Source organism: Podarcis bocagei (genome assembly GCF_964188305.1).
Source record: "Podarcis bocagei genome assembly, chromosome: 7".
NCBI classification, from domain to species: domain Eukaryota; kingdom Metazoa; phylum Chordata; class Lepidosauria; order Squamata; family Lacertidae; genus Podarcis; species Podarcis bocagei.
Genome location: NC_138132.1, coordinates 91,505,482 through 91,532,266, shown reverse-complemented (window position 1 = coordinate 91,532,266; position 26,785 = coordinate 91,505,482). Strand labels below are relative to the sequence as shown.

General features: G+C 47.2%; 1 protein-coding gene across 1 annotated transcript in view; it reads right to left on the bottom strand.

The window, feature by feature from the left end:
• The window catches only part of FER1L5 (fer-1 like family member 5), a 150,262-nt gene that overhangs the window by 38,395 nt on the left and 85,082 nt on the right, over positions 1-26,785 (bottom strand). The window contains exons 24-37 of the mRNA XM_081200890.1: positions 25,507-25,684; positions 23,847-23,971; positions 21,320-21,420; positions 20,348-20,537; positions 19,067-19,222; positions 18,084-18,215; positions 17,123-17,286; positions 15,854-15,968; positions 9,579-9,681; positions 9,302-9,465; positions 6,583-6,756; positions 6,002-6,146; positions 4,161-4,238; positions 883-1,064 (exon numbers count right to left, since the gene is read on the bottom strand). Coding sequence (XP_081057016.1) covers positions 883-1,064; positions 4,161-4,238; positions 6,002-6,146; positions 6,583-6,756; positions 9,302-9,465; positions 9,579-9,681; positions 15,854-15,968; positions 17,123-17,286; positions 18,084-18,215; positions 19,067-19,222; positions 20,348-20,537; positions 21,320-21,420; positions 23,847-23,971; positions 25,507-25,684 — 2,007 coding nt within the window. The remainder of the gene's footprint in view (positions 1-882; positions 1,065-4,160; positions 4,239-6,001; positions 6,147-6,582; positions 6,757-9,301; positions 9,466-9,578; positions 9,682-15,853; positions 15,969-17,122; positions 17,287-18,083; positions 18,216-19,066; positions 19,223-20,347; positions 20,538-21,319; positions 21,421-23,846; positions 23,972-25,506; positions 25,685-26,785) is intronic.

Genomic DNA, 26,785 nt, shown 5'->3' with positions numbered 1-26,785 from the left:
CTGCCTGCTATCCGCAAGCCTTGGGAGCCCAGCGGGAACTCCCACCGCGCTCCGAAGGCTTGCTGATAGCTTCCTGAAGCCTGGAGAGCGAGAGGGGTCGGTGCGCACCGACCCCTCTCGCTCTCCAGGCTTCAGCGAAAGCCTGCATTCGCCCCATAGGACGCACACACATTTCCCCTTCATTTTTGGAGGGGAAAAATGCGTCCTATAGAGCGAAAAATACGGTAGTCACCCCAAACTAAAGCAAGTGTTTGTTGACATATGTTGCATGGAATTCACTGCTATGAGATGTGGTGTTTTGCCACATTTGCAATTTGACTAATTTATAGAGGGGGGGTCGTCTTATCAGGGACTATTAAAAATGATAGCCAAATGGAACCTCCACGTTCAGAGGTAGTCTACCTCTTAATATCAGATACTGGGGATAAATGAAAGAGGAGGGCTGTTGCCTTCCTGCCCTGCTTGTGGACTTCCTGGAGATGGACTAACTGGGAAACAGGATGCCTGAATAGGTGGGTCTTTGGTTAGTTGTTACTCAAGTTAAAGGCTGGAGGGAAAGCACCCAGGAATGCCTTCTGGACTGTCCACGGTGCTGTTATCACAGGTTAATAATGCCAGAAAAGAGATGCCTGAATTCCAGTTGCCCTTTTGCTTGCCACCTTTTTCTGTTGACTTCATGGGCCTGTGACGAGAGCCCCATGCCTATCTCAGGGTTAGGTCATCTGCTTTGCATGCAGAAGGTCCCAGGCTCAATCCCTGGCATCTCCAGGTAGGGCTGGGAAAGACTGTGTTGGAAATCCACTGCCAGTCAGAATACAGATAATATCATGCCAGACAGGCCAATGGTCTGGCTCAGCGTAGGGAAGCTTCCTATGCACATACACTTGCGTCAAAGTCAAAGACCTCCAAGGCCACCACAGGTGGATCTTGCTCAGTTGCTCGAGGGTCTCCATAGATCAAGATGTTTTCAAAGATAAGGGTCTGGTCCCAGCAGGGGTGCAGCGTGCCAGAGATGGTCTGGGTATGTTGGCTCATGTGAAGGAAGGAAATGTGGGCCAAAGGATCTAGCAGAGAGGAAATAACAGGAGATGGAAGAATTACCGATACGGAGTCAAATATCACCTACATGTTTCCCAAGACCACACTACGCTATAAGCTTAAAATGGATGAATAGCCATTCACCCCCCCTCTTTCTTGGGAACTCTAGCTTTAAGGTGGGTGAGTCTGGGGATCCCCAACAGAGAATTCTCAACATTTGCACTCCCCACCCACCATTGGATTGGTCCAGCTATAAGCATCAACTCTTTCCCCCAGGCCACTTTCCTGCTCTAAATCCCCCCCCTGCAAAAGCAGCTGTTAAAGCAAATGGGGAGGGAGAGGAGAGAGGAATGATCTATAGATAGCTGTACTTTTTCCTAAGTGGAGCTAAAAGCAACATTGGGAGGGTGTGGGGGGATGTTAGATGGGGAAATGGCGAAGAGGGGGGGAAGTGGTGGACTGAATATGCCTGTAGGAGAGAGTCAAGAGAGTTAAAATACCGCCGCTCAGACCCTGGAAACGGGCTGCTAGCAGGATCGATGTCTTTTGGAATGTTCATTGACAGCGTTTAGAACGTTCATTGACAGGTAGCTAAATAAGAGAATACATTGTTTCTACTGTCTCCGGCTGCTTTTAAAGAGGAGTAAAAGTAACTGAAAATTGAAACTAACTTTGGATTATTGGAACATTGTTTAAAAGAGGACAGTACTGACTAATGCAAATAGAAACTGTTTCCCCTAGTGGAAGCTTTTGAAATTGGTTGCTCTATAGGAGCTGGGCTAGGGGAATTTCCAGCTGCAAGATAAAGAAGTGTGAGACTCTGGGACTGACCTTGAGTCTCTTAAGTGTTATGACAAATGGAAAGGAAAAAATAGACGGAATGTCGACAGAAGAGGCCTTAGCGGTCGTATTAGGGAAAATAAACGATTCGCTGGAACAGCTTCACAAGAAAACAGACGTGATGAAATATTAAAATAGACTTAATAATAGAAAGTTTAAATAATCTGGGACAAAAGGTGAATACCAATACAGAAACCATCCAGAAATTGATACAGGAATCTACTCTGATACGGCAAACTGTGGATGAAGTCAAGGAGAAAACCCTTGCTGCTGAATTTAAAGCAATTCAACTGGAGAGAGAGAGAGCCCCATCCATACAAGGGCAACTTGATGAACATAAGATGACATTTGTTATGATTGAACTTAAAGAGAAACAGATGAATTTGAGGATCAGAGCCCTACCTGAGGAAAAGGAAAGCTTGACAGAGTTTCAGGAGGAGACAGGACTAACATCGGTTGAGAAAGAGAGGTATTTTTTTTAATAAGATTTTTATTAAGATTTTTACATTACAAAAAATAAAACAAAAATAAAACAAAAAGAGGGGAAAAAATACAGAATAAGAATTGTTAAAAACAATCAATCTTTCCATCACATTATTTTCCATTTACTTGTTTCTCGGACCTCCTCATACCTCTCTTTTTTGTTTTCCAATTCAATTTATTAGCTCAGTAATTTGTTTTCCTCTTTATTCTACCCAAATCCTTATTCTTAAATTGTTGTAATCTTGAAATTTTACTTTTATATACCCATTTTTTCATATTCTTTTAACCCATTACAGCTAGAAACCACTTGATTTCAATCCAACATTATTCTAAATTTCATTAATTTTACAATGTCTCTGTAGATAATCTTTAAATTTCTTCCAGTCTTCCACCGATTCTTCCACCGAGAGGTATTTGGGGGTTAGTATGGCTGCCAGAAATGTGAATTTATTCAAGGACAACTGTGAAGGACGTTGGATTGAAGAGAAGGGGGATTTGGAAATATGGTCAAATCTGAAGTTGTTATTGTTGGGCCGAGTTGCTGTGGTGGGGATGAGGGTGGCTGTGTTGTCGGGGATGTTGCTTTTGTTTCAAACATTGCAAGCTTTGGATGGGATGGATTGTTTCAGGAGGTGGCAGAGGGACGTCTCTAGATTTGTTTGGCAGGGCAGGAAGCCACGAGGAAAATTTAAGATATTGACGGATGCCAAAGAAGGAGGTGGACTTGCCCTGCCAGACCCCTAAACTTTGTTGTGAACTATCTGCTTTTTGCTGGCTGAGAGAATGGTTGCTTCTTGAAAGCACTGAAGTGTTGGATAATGGCAGATGAAGTTGATGGACTATATGGAATTGGCGGAAATGACTGGCAAGATCCGAGACCAGGGAGAAGAGTCGGAGGAAGAAGACTGGAAAAAGTTTAAAGACTATTTATAGAAATATGGTAAAATTAATGAATGCTAGAAGAATGTTGGAATGAAGTTATATGGCTTTAGTAGAAATGTTACAAGGAATTAAGTATAAATAGATTAATAGAAAATTAAAGGAAAAAATAAGGCAAGAATGTGTTAAGATAATTATAGGATAGAAAACAGAGGAAAATGGAAAGGAATTGCTGAAACAATAAATAGAAGTGGAATACAAAAAGGGAGGTGTGAGGAGGTCGCTGGAAATAAGCGAATGAAAGATGGGATGTTGAAAATGTTTGAGGTGATTTTAAATTGTCTTTGTTTTTGTTTTGTTTTGTATGTGGCGTTTTTGTATTGTATTTGTATTGTTCTTTTTTCTTTTTTCTTTTTTCTTCTTTCTTGTAGTGTTGTGTTGAAATTGTTTGAAAAGCAATAAATATCATTAAAAAAAAAGAGATGGGGAAATGGCATTTTAAAAACAGCACTGTTGCCCTGATCCAGTCTGAGCATGATTTGAGGATAAGATGAAGACGAAGATGAAGATGAAGATGATGCTGAAGAAGAAGAGGGCAGGAGATCCAATACTGGATCTCTTGCAACACAGCTTTTTTGCCCTGACCTGAGCTCCGGAAAAAAAAAAATTACCTGTGGTCTGAAATGGGAGGGGACACCAAGATTCTGCCCCTCCTAAATTCAAAGCGTAACACAGGCATTCGAGTGCCTCTGGGGAAATGGCCTCTTGTGAGGAAAGAGATGAGGACAGGGAGGAGTGAATGATAGAGGGCATGGGAGGGCAGAGGACTGGGAATCATAGAATGATTAGAGTAGCAAGGGACCCCAGGGGTTATCTAGTCCAACCCCTGCAATGCAATTACTTGTTTCCATTGCACCTACCTGCAGAACTCTTAGCACTAGTTCCAACTAGGTCTCTTGCTTGGTAGATGTAGCAGCGCAACTGGAAATAGACAGGATCTGAAAGGAGGATGTCTTTTTTTAAAAGAAGAAGAAGAAGAAAGAACTGCACTTTCCTTCTAGTTTGGCTACAATATACCACCCAGACTTGCAAACAGGGATGTAGGAAGGCAAAGTTTTTCCATTTCGCTCTGTATTCATCGCATGCCTCTCTTCCACCCAAACCTTGCTGCTCATCTTCCACCAAAAACCTCGCTGTCCATTGTGGTGAGCTTATGTGATTGATTAAATAAATTGCACAAGTTATGTTGTCATTATGTTATTCCACCCCATTCATTTCAATGCAAAGGAAATGCATTGCAAATGGTGGAGTGGGAAGCACCGTTCCAGACATGGGATAAATTCGCAAACACCAGCAATTTCTGCTCCTGCTTCTGTTTTTGTCCGAATTCTCTGCAAACTCCCTACTTGCTCTGTTAGAGAGTCTCCTTGTCCATCTCAGGGGATGAGTTATGCCCCAGAATGCTTGGGAGAACCCCAAGGTTGACAGAAATAGAAAAGAATCTTTCAAAATACAACCACCCCGCTAAGGATGCGTCTGCCTCAATACAGCCCAATAAGTGCTGAGCATGCTCAGTGGCCATGGAATGCCGGGTGACCACTGAAAACGAAAAACAGAACAGGGAGAAAATATCCAGAAAGTGGCACAAACAAGGACACTCTAGGCATTTTGACCCATCAGAAGATCAGCTTTCAATTCATATCGAAGTAACTTACATAGATTTAAAATACATCAAAATTGGTTTAGCAAACTGGTTTTGCATTTGCTCTTGGCAGGCACAGAACAGCCAAGTGTCACAGCTGGAGGTGATCCAGCAGTTTGGCCAAGTCCTGGAGAAAGGGGAGAACATCTGGGAGGGGTAACAGCAGGGGCGGACTTTGGCCTTTCATATTTCAGCAGTGCCCTATGTGAGCCCAAAGTTCAGCACTGCCCTCCTCTCACCCTCCGTTCTGCTCAATTCACTATGTTGTACTTGCGAGCCCTGTGGCACCCTCTAGGCTCAGCGCCTGGTGTGGTAGAACCAGATGCGCTGCTTTAAATCTGTCTCTGGATAACAGTCCTTTGTCTTGGATACCCTTAAAGCCCAAGCCTGGCTCATCATTTTACAGTTCCTAAATTCATATTTTATTAATTTTTTTACTTACTTTTATATTCCACCTTTCCTCCAAGGAGTTCAAGGTGGCATACATAGAAACCATGGCACGTATTCTATAGATTTATGATTGCTCCATGTAAGCTTTGAATGCACTATTTGCCAAAGAATTAATGATCATATTTGGGAAAATTTCTGAGTTCAGGAATCAATGTGGGGTCAATCAGGGCTACCAGTGGTTTCTTTTCTGTCACTTTTCTTTCCACTTGATTCTGTTTCTTGACCATTGTATCTGTCATGGAATCTGGTATTTACTTGTTATTTTATGTGCAGCAGGACAGCCTTCTTTTTCCATGTGCTCTTATTTGGACAAACTGTTGGATATGCATATGCATTTCCTTCTCTTGAGTTTGTAGTTAATGCATGAATTGCTTTAAACTACAAGAGGGCACTTTGTGTGTAGCTATTTAGCCAACAGTGTTTGTAAGCCTCTATGTCCAACCCTAAAAGATGTTTGTTCTTCTCTCCATAAAATATGTCTGCTGTTTCTCTCTTATATCCACTCATCAGGTAAATAGTTCCTGCATGAATAAAGCCTTCGAACTCCAGAAACTGTAAGTCATTCTCATTCACCCAAGCTGCTAAGGCCTGTTAACACAGACTACTCACTCTTGAACATGCAGAAGATAAGTGGGGTGTTCTTCTTCAGGAGGGCTTGAGAGGGAGCCTTTTCTGGCTCTTTCTCATCTTTCTTTTCTTCTTTCTTTCCTATCTCAATTTTCTTCTTTTTCCATTGGCTTTCAATTTCCACACCCTGAAAAGAGATGACATAAAAAAAATTAAATAAAAAAAAAGCCATAAGTGTACATTTTAAAAAACCCCTGCTACCCATACAAAACATGCAAATAAAGCACAGGAGCACATCGCCTTTTAGCTATTTTGCCAAATTTATTCCAGTTTTGCTAGTCATGGTATGTGTGTGTGCTCACCTGTGGAATTGGAACAAATGTCAATCCGTGGAAAACCCGTTTGACATTTGGTCCAATTCAGCTGTAAATAGCATGTATCCCTGGAGAAAGCGGTAGGACAAAAAAGACCCCGCTCAGACCCTAGCCCACACATCATGAACCTGTGCCTAGAAATTATGTGGACGAGTCCTTTGAAAGCCAAAAGACTGGCTTCATGTCCTCTGAATGAATCACTTGCCAGCTGTGCCACAGCTGAGGCAGAAGGCACCTGCCTTTTCTTACCAGTGAACCCTCCAAGAGAAAAATGGAGGCCACACCGCTGGGCGACATCGGGATGAGCTTCCTGTGCCAGCATCGCCGTCGAAAGATGTCGCTGGGATGCCGCTGCAGGTGGAACCTCCAGCCATGGAGTGGAGCATATTCCCAAGTCTCTTCTTTCAGCCTTAACTCTGAGTGCTGCAGGAAATAGATGGAAAGAGAGGCATGAAGTGAGCTGGAGAAAAGATAGTGATTAGGTCACCACATATGATCCTGGTATCAAGGCCATTTGAGACCCCCTGGATGGAATTGAAGGTTTTATGGGGGTTCACTTCAACGCTGGTCATTAACAGTAACAATGAAGATTGTGATTTGATTTGGGGCCCCAGTTTAGACAGCCATGTGTGTTACTACAATTTTGACACACACAATGTTACATTGCATTTCATTGTCATTGCGATATATTTTGAGGTTTCATGTATGTTTTGTTTTTGTGGTTTTACTTAACTACACTGTTACTTCACATGTGGGAATTATTATGGTTAGTGCTAGTATTAGTGATGTTTGGTTTTGAATGTGGAATTTCATATTGTGATTCTAATATTGGTTCTTTTTTGTTGGGCCAGCTTTAGAAATGCTTTCACAATCCCCCCCCCCAAAAAAAAGAGAAATATTTTGGAGCACATGCAGTTTTGCATCCTAAACTCACCATTACAGTAATAAAAAGGGGGTTTGTTCCTTGATGCTACAGACTTGATGCTACAGACATTAATTAGTTGTGACTAGGCACCATTTTAAAATAATGAATGAGAAGCTGTAACCATGTATGTGCTGCCCCCACTCAACCATAAAAAATCTGTTAAAATGAAGAAGAAAGGAGGCTGCCCTACCCAGCCCCAGCCCCACTGAGCTCTGGCGTGGCCCATGTGATGATGCTTGGGTCTGTTTGCCACAGCCTGACCACCTGCCACTTGCTGGGCAGTCTGTTCTGTGGGGCCTTGGGATTTACCCCCAGGATCCATAAGAATGCAAGAAGAGCCCTGCTGGATCAGGCCCATGGCCCCTTGTCCTGTTCTCACAGTGACCCCAGAGATGCCCCAAAGGGAAGCCCACAACCAGACACTCTCCTTTCCTGCTGTTTCCAGCAACGCTCATTCCTTAGTCTTTAGCTGCAAGACTGGGCACTTTATTGCAACATTTAATACAACCTTGAGGGTTTCTAGCTCAACTACAAGCTCTCTGGAACCAATATTTAGTGTCACCTCACCTGTGTTGTAGAACACTTCCAGCAGAGATGTGACACGTATTGGTATTTTGTTGTATTTTGGTTAAAAGGGAAAAAAAATACAAGAAAACAATAACAAGTAGAATTCCCTGGAGGCTTAGATCCAGGTTTGTGGCAAGTGCTCTTTGGTGCGAATGCCCTAGCAGAGGTTTAAAACCACAAAATATGTAGCAAAGCAAAGTAAATATGTAGCATAGACTGTTAGACTTTTAAAATATCCTCTTCTAGGTTGCTTCCAAAGTTCCCCTCTACCCTTATCACAGAAAGAGACCACATGATTGGTAAGTTAAAAATGGTTTACTTACAAACTCTTCAAAGGTCACATTCATTTGGTTTCCCATATAGTAACCAGAAAAGATAGGCAGTTTAACTTATGTTCCAAAATGGTAAATGTTTCTAAATTATTTGTATTGAAACACAAAGATAGCTTGCTAAAGCCACATGATCTAAGTTTGGAGCATCCAGCTTAGACCTCCTTACTGGTAAGTATCAGGAATGTGGGGCCCCTGAGCACACCGAGAGAGTCAGCCTTGGAAGTTGAGCTGAGTGAAGAAGAGGTTAACTCTTCTGAGAGCTGTCTGTCTGATTTCCGAGAGAGCAGCCCAGGGCCCCTCCTCATCTCCAGGGAAAGAGCGTTTAGTTCCCAGGAGGAAGAGGAGGAGGAGTTGGATCCTGACCAAGACATTGCCAGGCAACCATCAAATAAGACTTCCTCTCAGGCTGGATCTTCGGAGGGAGATTGCATTCAATCCGAGAGTCCAAGAACTCGTAGGTTAGAATGAAGGAGGGGGAAGAGAAGGAAGGCGGGATTTTGGCGTTCCTCCTGTAGGAGAGGGCGGGACGATGACTCGGACTGGAGCAACTAATGAGATCATGGCTGTCTGCCCTGCTTTGAGTGTGTTTCTTTCTTTCTTTCTTTTTAATAAACTTCTAACAAACTAGAGGGGAGTCTTCGCTGCTTTATCAGGCTGCTCGCCTGCAGAGGTCACTATAGTAGGGTTAACATGGAGGAAGAAGAGTGATAACAAATAGTTTGGTAACCCTTCCTAGCAGGACAGTGTACTGTATGGTCTTAATCCCTTCATGGATTAATTATGTTGGTTATATGAGGCTGGACAGCAAGCACCCTCCCTTTTTACTAGCAGGCACCTCTTGAATGCTTTTTTATGTCCCTTATCTCTGTGCCAGTAATTTTAATAATCATTTTGTACCCTTTCCATGAAGTATTATATTTTATTGTTTTTATTGTTTTGTGGGCAGTGTCTAAGCTGCAGTACCAGCCTGCCTGAGTGTCCTGTCAGTTGGCACCCCCCCAGGGGGTGCCAATCCCTGTCCACCTGGTCCCCATAAAAGTCCTGGCCTCAAGAGTTTGCTCTGCATTTATGGCTGACTTTTAATCCCTGACATTCTCTGAACAAGCCCTTGGGCACAACAGCTGTGAGCACCACTGCCAGTTACCAGCCGAAGGAAGGCAGCCATTTTTCCTTCTTGGTTCTCGCTGGCCAGGTTCCGGCAGCGTTTCCTGAGCCAGCGCCGCCGCCGGTGGGTGTGGTAGGTCTTCTCGGCTGCATTCCAAGAACGGGGGAACTCAGCGGGCGGGAGAGCAACGCCATACTCCCAACCTAAGGGAGGAAATGTATTCTCATGAGGCTCCAGGCAGTGACTCCAGAAGATATACGGTCATTGTTCTCAGGAGTGGCCCCAGGGCCAAGACAAACACAAATGGAAAACTTGCCAGCATCGTCCACAGCACGATTTTCCTCCACTTTCCAGTCTTCCACAAAGAGCCAGCCTTGGGGGCACAAAATCTCTTCCTTTGGAGGGGCAGGGGAACCACTCTAAAACAGAGAGGGCAGGGGGCAAAATGGGTGTCTAAGCAGCAATATTTAAAATGTGCAGGGCATTGCAAATCTTGGGGGCTCCAGTGCAGGAGAGGGTTTTGAGGTACTATTGAAAGCCAACCTTTTTAGGCTTGAGGGCATGTTAGAATATTCAAGTGAGTGCCATAGCACCCCTGCCCTCACTGACCAGCTCTCTTCGTCCCCCTTGCTCAATCCCTCCCTCACGAGACAGAAAGAGAGTCCGTGTACACCTGCATGCACACACTTCACTTTCCCAAGGGATCTGGGTAAAAGTTGGTTAAGGCAGAATTAACCTGAGACTTGAAAAGCACATAAAGCTGAAAGAGAAACTTCCTAAGCATTTTTCAAGGGAGGAAAAGATAGTCATCTTCTCCATCTAATGGCTAAAGGGGCAGTGGTGGTGCTTGGAGGCTTTGGGGCACCAGGGGAAGATCACAAGGGTGCCATCGCATTCCTGGGCACCACACTGTTGGTCCCTGAGTCTTTTTTCAGATTATTGACCTCCCAGCCTGAAATATACTCAGAGTCGCAAAGTGATTTCATGCTCTTTATTCAGCTCATAGTGGTGAGGAGGAATGAATGAAAGTCCCCTCAAAGTATCTGCTTTATATACATTATTTACACAATGGGCTGCACATGATTGGTTAATTCTGGAATTCTACTGTAAGCCAATCAGGTTGTGGATTCACTTATATCTGGAGCATGATTGGGTGGTTCCTGCCAACCAATCATACTGCTGCATTGTTCTTGGACCAATCAGACTGCTGCATTCTGAATCCTATTGTTCTAGGACCAATCAGACTGCTGCAATTTGGATCCTATTGTTCTAGGACCAATCAGACTGCTGCAGTTTGGATCCTATTGAACTCAGTACATAACACCCCTCCCCTCTAAGTTCCAGTCCTGCCCGGGAGGTCGTATTCATAGTCTTCAAGGTACGCCGGCGGCCTACGTGTGCGTTGCGGCCTGTGGTGTTCCCTAGTCCGGGGTTCAGGTTCTGGCTCGTGTTCCAAGGATGCTGGCTGTGATGGGGCTGTTTGGTCTGGTGCAACCGGCTCGCTCAGTCGTGGTTCTGGTTCCGGTGTCCTTTCGGCCTCACGGGTCCTCTCTGTATTTACTGATTCTGCCTCTCCTGCTGGCCCCTCCTGCTCTATGGGCCTCACTGCCCCGCTGTTCCCTTGGGTCTCTTCTGACCTGTCCTCTTCCTGGGTTTCTCCCGGGAATCGTCGCCGTATCTGGTCGCAGTGGCGGCGCCAGCATTGCCCCCCATCCGTTAGCACCTCGTACGACACGGGGCCAGTGACCCTGGTGACTGTGGCGGGTACCCATGCTGGGCCTGCCCCAAAATTCTTTGCGTACACTAGGTCCTGGGCCTCGAAGGTCCGGGGGTTCCTGCCTTCCCCCACCACTACCTCATCCTGAGCTCTATCGGGGTGAAGGCGGTCCAATCTGATTGCAAGGCGCTGACCCATTAGTAGTTCAGCGGGGCTCCGGCCAGTCGTTGAGCTGGGGGTGCTGTGCTGTGCTAGAAAGAATGTGGCAAGGCGGTACTCCCAATCCCCTTGCGTCATGCGGCGAAGGGTGTCCTTGGTGGTCCGCACCATGCGTTCTGCTTGGCCATTGGTGGCAGGGTGGAATGGCGCCGAACGGATGTGGCGGATGGCGTTCTGTGCTGTGAAGGTTTGGAATTCTCCTGACGTAAATGCAGTCCCGTTGTCTGAGACAAGAGTGTCAGGGAGCCCGTGGGTTGCAAACAGCCTGCGTAGTACCCGGATGGCTGCGGACGTGGAAGTGGACGGTACCAGTGCGACTTCCAGCCATTTGGTGTAGGAGTCCACCACTATGAAGAATGTTTTCCCCTGAAAGGGGCCAGCGAAGTCCACATGCAGGCGTGACCATGGTGCTCGGGCGGACTCCCAGGACTGGACTGGGGCCCTTGGGGGATCTGGGCGGGATTCTTGGCAGGCCTGGCAGTGTTTGACCCAGGCCTCTATCTCTCCGTCGATCCCTGGCCACCACACATAACTCCTGGCAAGGGCCTTCATTCTTACTACCCCTGGGTGTGTCTCGTGTAGGGCTGTGAGGACCCTTTTGCGGAGGGGCTGGGGAACAACGACCCTGCTTCCCCATAACAGGCACCCCTTGTGGGCCGACAGTTCATGTTTGCGTGTTGTGTAGCCAGCGAATTCTGGCCCAGGGCTGCTGCTGGGCCATCCCCTCCACACCCAGTCCAGGACCCGGGAGATGACCCTATCTTTCTTGGAATGGTGTGCAACTTCTTGTGCCTGAATGGGGCGGTCGGGAAGCAGCTCCAGGCTCATAACCTCTTGTGCAGGTGCTGGGTCGGGGCCTGTTTCCGGTAGTGGTAGCCTGCTGAGGGCGTCCGCATGGCCCATTGCCTTCCCCGGGCGGTGAATCAGTGCATACTGGTAGCTGGCAAGGAAAATTGACCACCTGAGGACGCGAGGAGACAGCACTTGGGGGGTCTGCTTTTCGGGGGCAAACAAGCCAAGCAACGGCTTGTGGTCAGTCACCACGGTGAAGGGCCGCCCGTACAAGAAATCATGGAATTTTTTTACTCCCTTCACGATTGCCAGACCCTCCTTGTCTATTTGCGAGTAGTTCCGCTCGGTTGCGTTGAGTGTCTGGGAAAAGTACGCCACCGGTACCTCTCTTCCATCCGGGAGTTGGTGCCCCAGGACAGCGCCAATGCCATAGGGTGAGGCGTCGCATGCTAGCACCACCGGCAGCCTCTCGTCAAAGTGTGCCAAGACCGAGTTTGAGACAAGCAAGTCCTTGACTGCCTGGAATGCAGCCTCCTGGCGCTGGCCCCACACCCAAGGGGCCCGCTTGTCCAGGAGTCTGTGTAGGGGCTCTGCTACCGCCGCCTTGTGGGGAAGGAAGGAATGGTAAAAGTTCAATAGTCCCAAGAAGGCCTGAAGTTCAGTCTTGCTCTTGGGCGCTGGGGCATCACAGATGGCCCGTACCTTGTCCCCAGTCGGGTGGACCCCTTCTGCGTCCACCATAAATCCCAGAAAGTCCACCTGAGGCACTCCTAGTAGACATTTTTCCCGCTTCACCTTGAGACCCGCCGTCTGGAAACGGTGCAGAACGGTGTGGAGGCGGTCCTCAAACTCCTCTGGTGTGGGCCCGGCAATCAACACATCATCGAAGAAGGGGGTGACGCCAGGAATCCCTTTAAGGAGCGAGTCCATTAGATTCTGGAATATGCCTGGTGCCACGCTGACACCGAATTGCAGCCGCTTTACCCTGAACGCTCCTCTGTGCGTCACAATCGTCTGTGCCTCTGCTGTGGCCTCATCTACTGGCAGCTGTTGATATGCTTGGGCCAAGTCCAGCTTGCCAAAAATTTTTGACCCAGCCAGGGTGGCAAGGACATGGCTGACCACTGGCACTGGGTATGCGTGGGCCGTGAGGGCCTTGTTTATGGTACATTTGTAGTCTGCGCAGATGCGGACCGAACCATTAGGCTTGACGGGTGTGACGATTGGGGTTTCCCAGGGGGCATTAGGCACCGGCTCCAGCACTCCTTGCTCCACGAGCCGGTCAAATTCCTCGTCTATACGGGGTTTCAGGGCGAACGGTACCCGGCGGGCCTTGAGCCTGACCGGTCGTACTGCGGGGTCAAGCTGTAGAGCAATGGGGGGGCCTGTATACTGTCCCAATTTCCCATCGAAAACCCCTGGAAATTCCTTGCAGATGGCGTCCACGTCCACTTGTAAGGTAGTGTGGTTCACCCCGGTGATGGCTAGCCCCAGTGGTCCAAACCATGCCAATCCCAGTAAGCTAATGTAGGGGCCCTTGACCACGAGCAAGTCCAGTTGCCGCGTCCGCCCTCGGTATTGCACCCTGAAGGTCCCCACCCCCATTGTGGGGACCTTACGTTTCTGGAAGTCCCGGAGGGTGAATGGGGCCGGTCTGAGTTTGGGACCCCCAGTAGGACACAGTTTCCTTAAGGTCCTTGCCGAGATTATGGATAGAGTTGAACCCGTGTCAAGCTCCATGCGGCATGGGGCCCCCTCTATCTGTACCTCTACATAAATTTTCTCTACGTTGGGGTGGGGCAACTGGTATACCTGGAAGTCCGTGAGCTCCGTAGAGTTGCCTTGGTGCGTTGGGCCCCGGGACCTGGGGCTCTTGGATTGGTCATCTGATGCCTGGCGTCGGGTGGGCCGAGCTCGACACACCCGGGTGATGTGTCCCAATTTTCTGCACTGCCTGCACTCTGCGTTGCGGAGACGGCAGGTCCTCCTCTCGTGACTTTCCCCGCAGCTTGCGCAGTTCCCTCCTTCTCGTCGAGGCAGCTGTGGTATGTGGGCTGCTTGAGTGCGCTGCTGTACTCGGTGCACCTCCTCCCTGTCAGATCCTGAGTCGTCGGTGAGGTCTTCATGGTGGACCCTCGGTTGGGGTGGCAGGCTCGGCCGTGCCTCTTGCGTCGACCTCTCGGCAGCTTCCGTTGCCAGGGCCTCCTCCAGAGCGACCTGGAACGTTAGGTCCTTCTTGGCGTAGAGGCGTCGTTGCAGCTTCTCATCCTTCACGCCACCGACGAGGCGGTCACGAAGCATATTCTCCAGCTCTGAGAAGTTGCAGAACCGGGCGGCTTGGCGGAGAGAGGTCACAAACCCAGTTATGGTTTCCCCAGGGGCTTGCCGCTTTGCGTAGAAGGCATTTCGACGAGCCACCACTGAGGGCTGTGGCGAAAAGTGCCCCATCAGCTGTTCCATTATTGTTTTGTATGGAACAGTAGCGACGTCTTCAGGTGCAAGGAGAGCCCGGGCGATTTCAAATGTCTCCTCTCCGCAGATGCTGAAGAATATTGCCCTCTTCTTGGCGTCTTCTTCATCGGTGACCCCTCTGGCTTCTAGAAGGAAGGTGAAACGGGAGGCGTACGCTTCCCAGTCTCCAGATGCTGGGTTGAACGGCGAGAAGCTGCTGTCGGTTGCCATTCTGAGTTCCTTGTGTCCCGGAGCTGAAGCCTGGATACACGGTGCGAGGCAGCGGTGCGGCAGGTGGCGGTGCTGCGGTGCTGTGTGTGGCAGTCAGCTCAGCGGGATCCCACCTTCGTCGCCAGTGAAATATACTCAGAGTCGCAAAGTGATTTCATGCTCTTTATTCAGCTCATAGTGGTGAGGAGGAATGAATGAAAGTCCCCTCAAAGTATCTGCTTTATATACATTATTTACACAATGGGCTGCACATGATTGGTTAATTCTGGAATTCTACTGTAAGCCAATCAGGTTGTGGATTCACTTATATCTGGAGCATGATTGGGTGGTTCCTGCCAACCAATCATACTGCTGCATTGTTCTTGGACCAATCAGACTGCTGCATTCTGAATCCTATTGTTCTAGGACCAATCAGACTGCTGCAATTTGGATCCTATTGTTCTAGGACCAATCAGACTGCTGCAGTTTGGATCCTATTGAACTCAGTACATAACACAGCCTCAGGAGGATATGAAATTTAGGAGTGATGGTGGTGTGTGTGTTCCTGTGGTATAGAGGTATCCTGCTCAGTAGTGTGGCAAGACTCACCCAGGGTGTAAGACAAGGTGAGGTTCATGCTGGACACAAGGCAGGGTTCCAGCTGTGCTCTGGGAAACACAAAGCTCTAGCAAGGGACAACCTGAGCCCATTTGTAAAGGCAGCAGCAGGTGTAGTCTAATTGCTAGCACCATCTGTGCTGCAAGAGGCTGCCTTACTTAAAGGGGCCCACCTGTCCCTCATAATCTCCTACTGCGAAGGAGCCAAGGAGGACCCAGTCTTCTAGGGTTTTATACAATGAAGTCCTTGGAGTTGGAGGATGGCAGAGACATATCCTTGGGCTTGGGGCTGGCACTGGCAGCAATGGTTCTGGAGCTGGCCCTGCATGATCCCAGGAATGGGGTGCTATGGTATGTGTGCCTTGCAGTCTCAAGGGATGTTCTGTGGGGGTGGGGGGTCTCCTCCTTCTTTCAGAAGTTTTCACCCATTTTGGATATGGCAGGTTCTGACAGGCGGGGAATCTACGGGGAGAGCATCTTCCAAAGGTAAGTTTGAAAACCACTGGCATCTCCCAAGGATGTCCCAGCCTCAGAGGGTCTGCCCTCAGTCCCAGGCTGAAGCTGCCTGTCTCTCCCCTCACTCACAGCATTGCTATAGGGGACTGGGGCCGGTCTCCATCGACGCCCAGGTTGCCGGATCTGGTTCTCATACACTTCCTCTAGCACTTCGGTGTGGTTTGTCTCTTTGTCCAACAAGAGCCTGGTCAGATGCAGAAGGGGTAAAGGTCTAGTATGTTTTTGGTATGGTGTGGTTTATTTACATACTGTTTAGTGGCCCAAAGGCCCCAGCAGGGTGAACCACATTAATACATTGCAAAAGGAATAAACAAAGTTTGTATCTAAGTAATCTGTGTAGACATATTCTATTTTAGAATCAATGGAGACCGAGTGCTTTTCCCCAGTATGTAGTCCATGCGTCACTGAGATCTGCTGCATATTCTTTGCCCTTGAAAAGTGATCCTTGAGAAACTGGTTTCATTCTGAAAATGAAAGCTAATTGCAGACTGATTCTCCTTTGCCGTGCTGTGGAAAACAGAAGTCGGTGGTCCTGGCTTTGGGGTGGGTGTATCCACGCCTACCCAAATAAAATTATTATCATTACTATTTATTAAATTTCTATACAGTGGTACCTCGGGTTACATACGCTTCAGGTTACAGACTCCGCTAACCCAGAAATAGTGCTTCAGGTTAAGAACTTTGCTTCAGGATGAGAACAGAAATCATGCTCCGGTGGCACGGCAGCAGCAGGAGGCCCCATTAGCTAAAGTGGTGCTTCAGGTTAAGAACAGTGTCAGGTTAAGAACGGACCTCCGGAACGGATTAAGTACTTAACCCGAGGTACCACTGTACTGTCCTTCATCTGAAGATTACAGAGCAGTTTACAATCATAAGTTTCTCTGCAGAGAGGGTCAGAGCCATGTTTTGGAGCATGTTTGATTTCTGTTGGAATTCAGGATTGGGCCTATGGGAGAAGAAAGACACCTGGGGCATGTGCAGTGATAAAAAGGCCTGCATAACCCAAAGAAGGGGGCATCCAACAGCCCCACCCGCCCTTGTGGAGGGCAGGGTCCAAAATCACAATTTAGATTGAAAGCAAAATGCTGAGGACGAGCGCGAATGATTCCAGACCATGTGTCTGTAACCTTAGTTTTTAAACACCCTGTTTTAACATTCTGTCTCCCACTCCCCCATCTGATGGATTGTTGGTTACTGAGTCCCCCCTGCTTTGTTTTAGGCTGTCATTTGCACTTTAGATTCCACTGAAAGCTATTTTGATGTTTTTCTAAGAAAAGAGTGGCATTTAGAAAAGAAGAACCTTGTAAGTAATCTTGAAATTATTATGCGCACACTCACCTTCTCTGGGGCTCCACGACCCACTCGCCATCCCACTGCCATCCCACAGGCGGTTGGAACTTTTCTTTGGGAAGGCTAACCTTCCCAGTGACATCTGAAAAGGCGGGGTGCTGCATCAGCTCCCTGGTCCCCCATATTCCGTGGGTCTTCTTTTGATTTTCATACTGCAAGCATGAGAGTTAGAACCACGGTTATTTTCCTCCCCCTCAGGGCAGCATACATGGTGTCTATCAGCACAGCCAATTAAATGGCCCAAGCATAGTCCAGAGAGAGAGGTCTGGAGGAAGGGGGCCATTGCTCAGGGGTAGAGCATTTGCTTTGCATGCAGAAGGTCCTGGGTACAAGTCTCTGGCATCTCCAGGTACGGCTGGGAAGGTCCCCTGTCTGAGCCCATGGAAAGTCACTGCTACCCAGTGTAGGCAGCCATGAGCCAGATGGTCCAAAAGTCTGACAGCTTCCTACAGTCTTAAAAACATGCTGGTGAGCAAACTGAACAAAAATAGGCTATGAGAAAGAAGTCTAAGGAGTCTAAGGAGAAAGCAACAGAGAGGTTATGTCTTTCTTAGTTCAGGCTTTGTACATATCATGGAGGCATTCAACCAAACATACAGAGAAAAAAATTAGAATTACACAGCCAATCAAAGCACATGATGCCTCAGTGATGTCATGCCACCCTCTTTGCTTGTTAAGCAACACCTCCACCTGTTTCCCTCTTGGCTAGCTGACATTGACAAAATTAACCTTGAAATTACAAACAGAATGATCCTTACGACTGCATTTCCAACAGTGCCTCCCCCACTCCCATACGGCCTCCAGCATAAACCTGTGAGGAAAGGTTATGCTAGGAGATAGTAACTGCCCCAAGGTCACTCGGTAAGCACTGTGGCTCAGTGAGGAGGTGTCTCCTGGAATCAGGTTGAAACTGGACCCTTCCCTTGCAGCTGCCTGGCTTGTCTCTCACCGTCTCAGCGTAGATAAGGATTCTCCCTTCACAACATTTCAAGAACTCTGCACTATCAGCCAGCTCTCCAAGCCACATTCGCACCCGCAGCACAACAGGAATGGGAGCCGCCTTCCCTTTGTTTTGTGCACTCTGTGGGATAGAAAGGAAAAGAGTTATGCATATGCATTCCTTCCACCATCATCAGGACTGCAGACATAACAGTGGACATAATGGCTAGATGAAGGTCTACCAGGCTTAGGTGATGCTTAGGTCGGCATCCAATAATGTGGAACCATATGAAGAGTCCTTTTTGGCTGATGAAGCCGGTTCCTGTGACACAAGGGCAGTACTGTAAGGAGGAAAGAAAGCACAACAGGCAGGACTAGAGGAGCGCCAGCAGCTCCCTTGGGCAGACTCAGAGGGGAGGGCATGAGATGCTTGTGGGGACAGTGCCTCCTGGGTGACCCCAATAGCTTTAATTCCTATGGTTTTTGCTAAGAGAATTGGCAAACAAATGAGCCAAGCTACATATATCTTTCTATTTGTTATTTTAATGTTATTTAATGCATTTGTGCTCTGCTTTTCAGACAAAAAGGACTCCTAGAATGGCTATTGTAAGACCAGTAAAAACAAAACAATTCCAGCCTGCAAGCTTACAATCTAATACAGTGGTACCTCGGGTTAAGTACTTAATTCGCTCCGGAGGTCCGTATTTAACCTGAAACTGTTCTTAACCTGAAGCTCCACTTTAGCTAATGGGGCCTCCTGCTGCTGCCGTGCCACCAGAGCACGATTTCTGTTCTCATCCTGAAGCAAAGTTCTTAACCCGAGGTACTATTTCTGGGTTAGCGGAGTCTGTAACCTGAAGCGTATGTAACCTGAAGTGTATGTAACCCGAGGTACCACTGTAGACACAGCAGAAAAGAAAAATGGAAAGAGGAGGGAAGAGGAAAACAAGCAAATAGACTCCATTTTCAATGTCAAAAAGTAGTTCTTTTTACCTGCAGGAAGATGGTCTGGGTTTTGCCACACATCCTGCCCCTGGCATGGGGGCCAGCTTTGGAGAACATGATTGTATGAGACCTGACCCGGGTGTGGGCCACCCGCTTGTCATCACACAGCATCCAGATCATGACATCCGGCATGCTGATCTGGGCCTAAGGGCAGCAAGAAGGACAGGGAGCCAGAGGTCACTTACTGTGGTCGTGTTTGTACTTATAACACTTAGGGTACGTTCATATTAACAGCCTAAAACACAGCACAGGTGTTTCCACCCTGCATGTTTTCAAGTCACATTGGCATGGTGTTGGTCCCATCAGAGAGCATACCCTCCAACATTTCTCCAATGAAAGTAGGAACATCCTAAGGAAAAGTGGGACATTCCAGGATCAAAACAGAAACTGGGATGGCTTCTCTAAATCAGGGACGTCCCTGGAAAATAGGGGCACTTGGAGGGCCGGCGAGAGTGAATGGGGATGTCTTCACCCAACAAGCATGACCTGTTTGGCTCCTGCAACCCCCTTTCCCCAAACTCCTATTCATGAATCTGTCATCTGCATATGTGCTCTTCTCTGTGGATGCGCAATGAGTGACTCAAATGTACACACCATTCTTAAATTGGAGGTGAATGCAGCTTAAGTTTGCTAGTTGGATAGAAGCTGGTTTGAGGGGGAAAACACATTAGATAACAGCATTTGTCAAGAAACTACAGGATGGCCATGGATTGTGGCTAACGTCATGCAACTGTGGCTTTAACTAGCACTGGGAGTGCACGAGATGTGAAGAAGATGCTACAGCTGTTCCGCTGGCTACCAGTTGCTTTCCAGGCACAATTTTCTATGTTATTACCAGTGCTTATTTTTATTTGTAAGCCACCTTGAGTCCCCTCAAGGAAAAAGTTGAAGTATAAATAAATATATCAACAACAACATTTTATACCACACATATTCTGGGTTTTTTCTTCTTCTGTTGCTTTTGTAGCACTGTAGTGCAAGAGTGTCCCTGCAGCCAGCAATAATGCAGAAACATTGGGGAAGCATCACATAACAACCAATAAACTGGAATGATGTGTGAATGTTCCAGTATCAATCTACCACTAATGCACTATTATGGCATCCATTACATGATGTACGACACACACACAACACCCCAAGCCTTCCTTCTCTTTTAAGGCTCAGTGCAGAGCACCTTTGTCCAAGGAACATGAGGGACTATCCCAGAAACATCTGAGAAAAACAGCCCTTGAGCTTCCATTCCTTACAAGAGTTGTCCCCTGGAGGTACCTCGGAAGCGACTGAAGCAATCCTGTTCAGCCAGATCTCTGCTTTGGCAATCAGTTTCTGCAGGGGTGTCTTCCAACTTGTCTTCTCTGCTGCCTTGCTGGTTTTCAGGAGGAGTTGGCTGCGTAGCTTCCTCAGCTGCAGATCCAGCAAGGTAGGGACTGTTGGGGCTTCCCAGCCAGGAAGAGGTCTCCTGAGCATGGAGGAAGTGGAAAAAGTTCAGTGCTCCCCGCGGGAAAAGAGGTGGACAAAAGCCGTTCATTGCAACTGTGGCTCTGGGTGCAGAACTGAAGGGAAGGTAAAGAATGGACACTACAGTAGTGGCCAAAATTGTGGAAACCTTTAGGAAAAGTTATATATGAAATGCCCTTTATCATGGTTTTCCGTGTATAACATCTTTTATTTTGGCTATAACTTTTGATAGGATAAAAGTAATGCAACACAGCAGAATATATTGCAACAAATTGACTTTCTAATGATATACAAATTTATGGCATTATTCTAAAAAAGGCTTATGGTGTGAGTCATCATACCTCAGAAATACATATTTTCCAAAAAGTTCCCACGGTTTTGATCACTAGTGTCTCTTTCTCCTGAGTACTGACAGGCTCCAGGTTTTGAGGGGACCTTCTCACCAACTACTCACTGCAAGCTAGGAGGAGATGGCAGTGGGTATATTAAGAGAAGTCTGGAGCCAGTGGAGCAGCTGAGGGACTCACTTTAAACATTGGGAAATTTAAATGCACCCACTGAAGAAATAGGAGATTCAAGTGTTTGGAAGTAGTTGCAAGGACACAGAACATGCTTTTGGGATGACTAGTGCCACTTTAAAGTCTCACGCTCTCTATAAAAGCCTGGTTTGGGGAGGGGACACCTTCTGCCTGGGTGTATGACCTCCCCTGCAGACCAGGAACACACCAGCTCTGCGGCCCACTCCCCTGCCAGAACTTCCACAGCCTCCTTCCCATTGCTCACTTGCAGTCTTCCACCAGTTCTTTCTGGAGCATTTTCCAAACAGGACCCACAACTGGGTCTTTGGGAGAGCTGATGGCTTTAAGAATGTCCAGGTTCTTCTTCTGGTAGGGAAGGAAGCACATGGTGATAGCTGGGCAGAGCAGCCCATAAGCCAAAACCAACAGCATATCATAGTATAAAGTATATTCTATGTGTCTTCTACAATAAATAATACTAATTATGTAAGCCATCTTACTAGGCAAATATGGGCCCTGAGAAGAAGGGCAGAGATGCATTACATTACAACAACAACAATACAAATAAAAGGATGTATCCAGTGCTATTTCTACTCATAGTAGACCCACTGAACTGAATGGACATGACTAAGGTCCCATTCACACCATTCATTCAGAGCACAATGACACCACTTCAGTCATGGCTCCCCCCCCCCCTGAGTCCTGGGAGACAGAATTCAAGACTGTTGAGAATTGTTCAGAGAGCACCATCTTTCCCCCTAACAAAGCTACAATCCTCAAAATGGTATAACAATCTATCCCTTTTTGCATGAGACTCTGGGAATCATAGGAGACCCCCAGTCCCACCCAAGCTATCAATTCTCAGCACCCTTCAGAAACCACAGCTGCTAGAATTTTTTGGGGGAAGTCATGAGCATTTAAAGTGGTATAATGGATCATTAAACATGTGGTGTGAATGTGGCCTAATTTAAGTTCCTTAATTCCAATGGGTCAACTCTGAGCAGTGCCTACTTGCATCCAGCCCAGCAGTCATTGCCCTGTTTCAATGCTTTACCCTGGCTTTTCACACTGGAGGTGCATATTTTTAGAAACCACTGTATTTTTGTGGTTGTAAGTTGTTTTAAACTTCTTTAACACCATGTTTTATTTAATGTTTTAACTCACCCTGTGACTCTAGGGTGAAAGGGGGTAAATAATAATAATAATGATTATAATAATATGGCCCAGAATCACACTATATCTGCTCTGCTTCTTCCTTACAAGATTGCCAGTTCTTCTTACTAGGTTATCGGCACCAGGATTTGATCACTCTGTCCAGAACTCAGGAATCTCCTGCGGCTGAGCTCTGATAAGAACCCTATGAAACAACAGTGGGACTTCCTGCCCCGCCCCCAGCATATGTACCCTCATCTGACGGGGCATGTGCAACCTGTGGCTTCTTCTGCAGGGAAGCTGTCGCTGTTCTTCCCTCTTCAAGCCCCTTCTGGCTCTAGGAGACAGCAGCGGGGTGGGAGATGGCAGGGATTTGACTGCCTCGTCCCTCACCTGCACAGCCTCTTCCTCTGCTTCTGACACATCCTGCATGTTTTCCTCTGTCTCTGACGGCTCTGACCCTTCCTCCCCCCGGCTTGTCTCACAGGCAGTGCCAAATCCCATAAATTGCTGGCCCCCTCTTCTGGGTCAATTCCCTGGCCCCCTGCCTCCACCACAAACTGCTCAGAGCCTTACCAGTCCCTGGCACAGGGGCTTAGACTAGAAGACCCTTGATGTCACTCTCAACTCTATGCATCTATGATGCATGGAGATAAGGCAAACCAGAGGCTATGGTCCACGACAGCTAAGGAAATACCCTCCATGCTCAGAAGCACTAGGACACTGGTATTGTGGGTGGCAGCTTCCATCATGCAAGGGGTATATAATTGGCAGCCGTAGGAAATGAGAACCTTTTAATGAGGGTGAAAGAGGAGAGCGCAAAATATGGTCTGAAGCTCAACATCAAAAAACGAAGATCATGGCCACTGGGCCCATCACCTCCTGGCAAATAGAAGGGGAAGAAATGGAGGCAGTGAGAGATTTTACTTTCTTGGGCTCCATGATCACTGCAGATGGTGACAGCAGTCACGAAATTAAAAGACGCCTGCTCCTTGGGAGAAAGGCGATGGCAAACCTAGACAACATCTTAAAAAGCAGAGACATCACCTTGCCAACAAAGGTCCGTATAGTAAAAGCCATGGTTTTCCCAGTAGTGATGTATGGAAGTGAGAGCTGGACCATAAAGAAGGCTGATCACCGAAGAATTGATGCTTTTGAATTATGGTGCTGGAGGAGACTCTTGAGAGTCCCATGGACTGCAAGAAGATCAAACCTATCCATTCTTAAGGAAATCAGCTGTGAGTGCTCACTGGAAGGACAGATTGTGAAGCTGAGGCTCCAATACTTTGGCCACCTCATGAGAAGAGAAGACTCCCTGGAAAAGACCCTGATGTTGGGAAAGATGGAGGGCACAAGGAGAAGGGGACGACAGAGAATGAGATGGTTGGATGGTGTTCTTGAAGCTACCAGCATGAGTTTGATCAAACTGCGGGAGGCAGTGGAGGACAGAAGTGCCTGGCGTGCTCTGGTCCATGGGGTCACGAAGAGTCGGACACGACTAAACGACTAAACAACAACAGGAAATGAGAAAATAACCTGGGGTATACATCCCTCTTACACACAGGCCGTTCCACCCCCCCCTGTTAGGTGGTTCATCACAAACATGCCTGATCCCTCCAATCACTGGTTCCTGGACTTACCAGCCTGTTGTGAATGAATAGCATGGCGTTCATACTGGCAATTCGGTAGCTAATGTTCTCCCAGAATGAGGTGATGGCAACCATGGGCTTTGTGTCATACCATGGCAAGTAGTAGTAGTGGTTACCTGGAAAGGAATTGCCTGGTTTTGCACTGGGTCTTGTCTTGACATGAAGCTGCTTCATGAGCAGTCAGACTATTGCTCCATCTAGCCCAGTGCTGTCTACTCTGACTGGCAGCAGCTCTCCAAACTTGCAGACAGAGGCCAGCCACTTGAAAACCTTTGTGCTCAGACCAGTGCTCTCTTCAGCTACAAAGCTAATTGGTAAGACAACAAAGAGTCTTGTGGTACCTTTTAAAGTGCTAACAAGTTTATTATAAGCTTCTATGGGCTATGCAGATAACGGATGACTTGTGCCATAATGAACTGGTTAACTCTTGATGGTGCCAGAAGATTCTTTGCTCCAAGACACTAGCATGAGCACCGCTCTGCAAAAAGTTTATTCAGTGAACTTCTGTGTATTGGTCCCAGCTTCCAACCTTCCTCACAAGACTGTTGTAGGGATACATGGGAGAAACCATGTCTGAGCCCTTTGGAAGAAGGAAGGGATTAAGATGCATGGAACACACGACACTCATAGCATATGGTCTACCCACTGAGCTCCTGTACCTTCTACCTCCAAATAGCATTTCCCTTCCCAGTGAATCCTTTCTTTTCCTGCCCACCCCCATCTGCCAGTTCATTTCCAGGCCCAATTCAAGGTGCTTCTGTTAGTGTGCAAAGCTTGTAAATGATTTAGGTCCCAAATAGCTGAAAGACTGCCTCCTTTCCTACAGATCCTCCCAGGTGTTAAGCTTAGCAGAGAGGGCACCTCCTCGCTTTGCTAGGATCATAGAGATGGAAGGGACCCAACCCCTGCAGTGCAGGAATATGAAGTAGTCCCTTACAGGAACCAAACCTGCAACCAAGCTTTCCAGCTCCCTCAGAGGTTTGGGGTAGATGGGTGTGATGGCCTAGGAGAGGGCATGATCTGTGGTGGCCCTTAAGTTGTGGAATTTCCTACCCAGAAAGGTGTGTCTGACTTCTTCACTATGCAGCTTTTACTGAATGCTGAAGATCTTTACCCTGGTCTTTGGCACCTGAGATGTGTATTTTCAAGACCCACCCTATTTGGGGGAATGTAATATGCTTCATCTGTTTTTAATTCTGAATTTTAAATTGTTGTAATCCAGCCTGGGATCTGCTGGTGAAGGATAACTAATAATTTTCACCATCATCTCCTGGAGAAGAGGAGGTTAAGGGGTGATATGATAGCCATGTTCAAATATATAAAAGGATGTCACATAGAGGAGGGAGAAAGGTTGTTTTCTGCTGCTCCAGAGAAGCGGACACGGAGCAATGGATCCAAACTACAAGATTCCACCTAAACATTAGGAAGAACTTCCTGACAGTAAGAGCTGTTCGACAGTGGAATTTGCTGCCAAGGAGTGTGGTGGAGTCTCCTACTTTGGAGGTCTTTAAGCAGAGGCTTGACAACCATATGTCAGGAGTGCTCTGATGGTGTTTCCTGCTTGGCAGGGGGTTGGACTCGATGGCCCTTGTGGTCTCTTCCAACTCTATGATTCTATGATTCTATGATCTCTTAGTCACTTGTTCCTTACCATCATACACAGCATGGCTGTACTGAGTGGTTGAGGCAGAAGGTTTGCAAGTCCCATCAAATTTGTTGCCGTAGTTCCCAATGCTGACCTCAAACTGGATCTGTTCCTTGATATCAGCCAACATAGTAGCTGAATAAAAGATGACACATAACCCATACCGGATTTGAGGCAAATAGCGCTGCAGAAACAAACAAACAAATCTGTGGAACTGGCACAGTAACAAATCAACCTCACACACTTTGGAACTCCTATTGACATCAGACAGACACCTTCACTGGACTCTTTTCAGCACCTGTTGAAAACATTTTATGTTTAGACAAGCTTACTAAAATATGTAGTATGTTGACATCTGAGCACAAAACTATCTATATACTTATATATAATATAATAATCTTGAGAAGCAATTAAAGTGGCTACAAAAGATCCTCAAAATTTTAGCAGCAGAAGAACCACCATCCTGTTCTTACAGTGGCCGACGAGAGGCCCCAGTGGAAGCATGCCAGCAGAACTTGGGCACTCCAGTCTGGCACAGCTGGCATGGGAAACCCTCCAGGTCTTCTTGGCCTGCTCCTCCCATCATCCTTGACCACAGGCTGCGCTGACTGGAGCTGATGGGGGTCCAAGAACACCTGGAGGACTCAAGTGACCCAGTGCCTGGATGGAACTTGGGTTCTTCAAGCTCTTGGCCTTGCACTTTCCAGGCAGCAGAGAAGGCATGCCAGGTCAACAGGCCTTCTCTTGCTGCATGGAGCTCACAAGCAGATCTATTATGTTATTCATTTACTAGAATAATTTATGCCCTGTCTTTCCGCTAGAAAATATAGGAAGCAATCACTGAAATATCCTGGTCCGAGAGTTTTGAGGGCCCACTTGAAAAGTTTAGGCCAACATTGTGAATTGGGCCCAGAAACAAAATGGCAACTGGTGACACTGTGATAATACTGTGGTAATATGGTCCAAACATCTCACACCACATAGTCCAGCTTCTGCATTCTGGGCCATGTGAAGCTCCTCAACATCCTCCAAAGACAAACACAAGAAAGCTTCATCTGTAACTAAATAATAAAGACTGTTCCTGTCGCCAACTGCCCGAATCCTGTGTTTCCATGACACTACAGTCTTCCAGGAGAAACATGGGAAAGTAAGAAGGGAGGAAACAACTACTGCTCCTGCAAGGTCCACATCTTCATGGTCTTATGAAACACCCCCACCCCACCCCATACTCCTGTTTACACATGGCAAGAAAACAACTTGTATAGATTTTGTATAGAATGGTTAC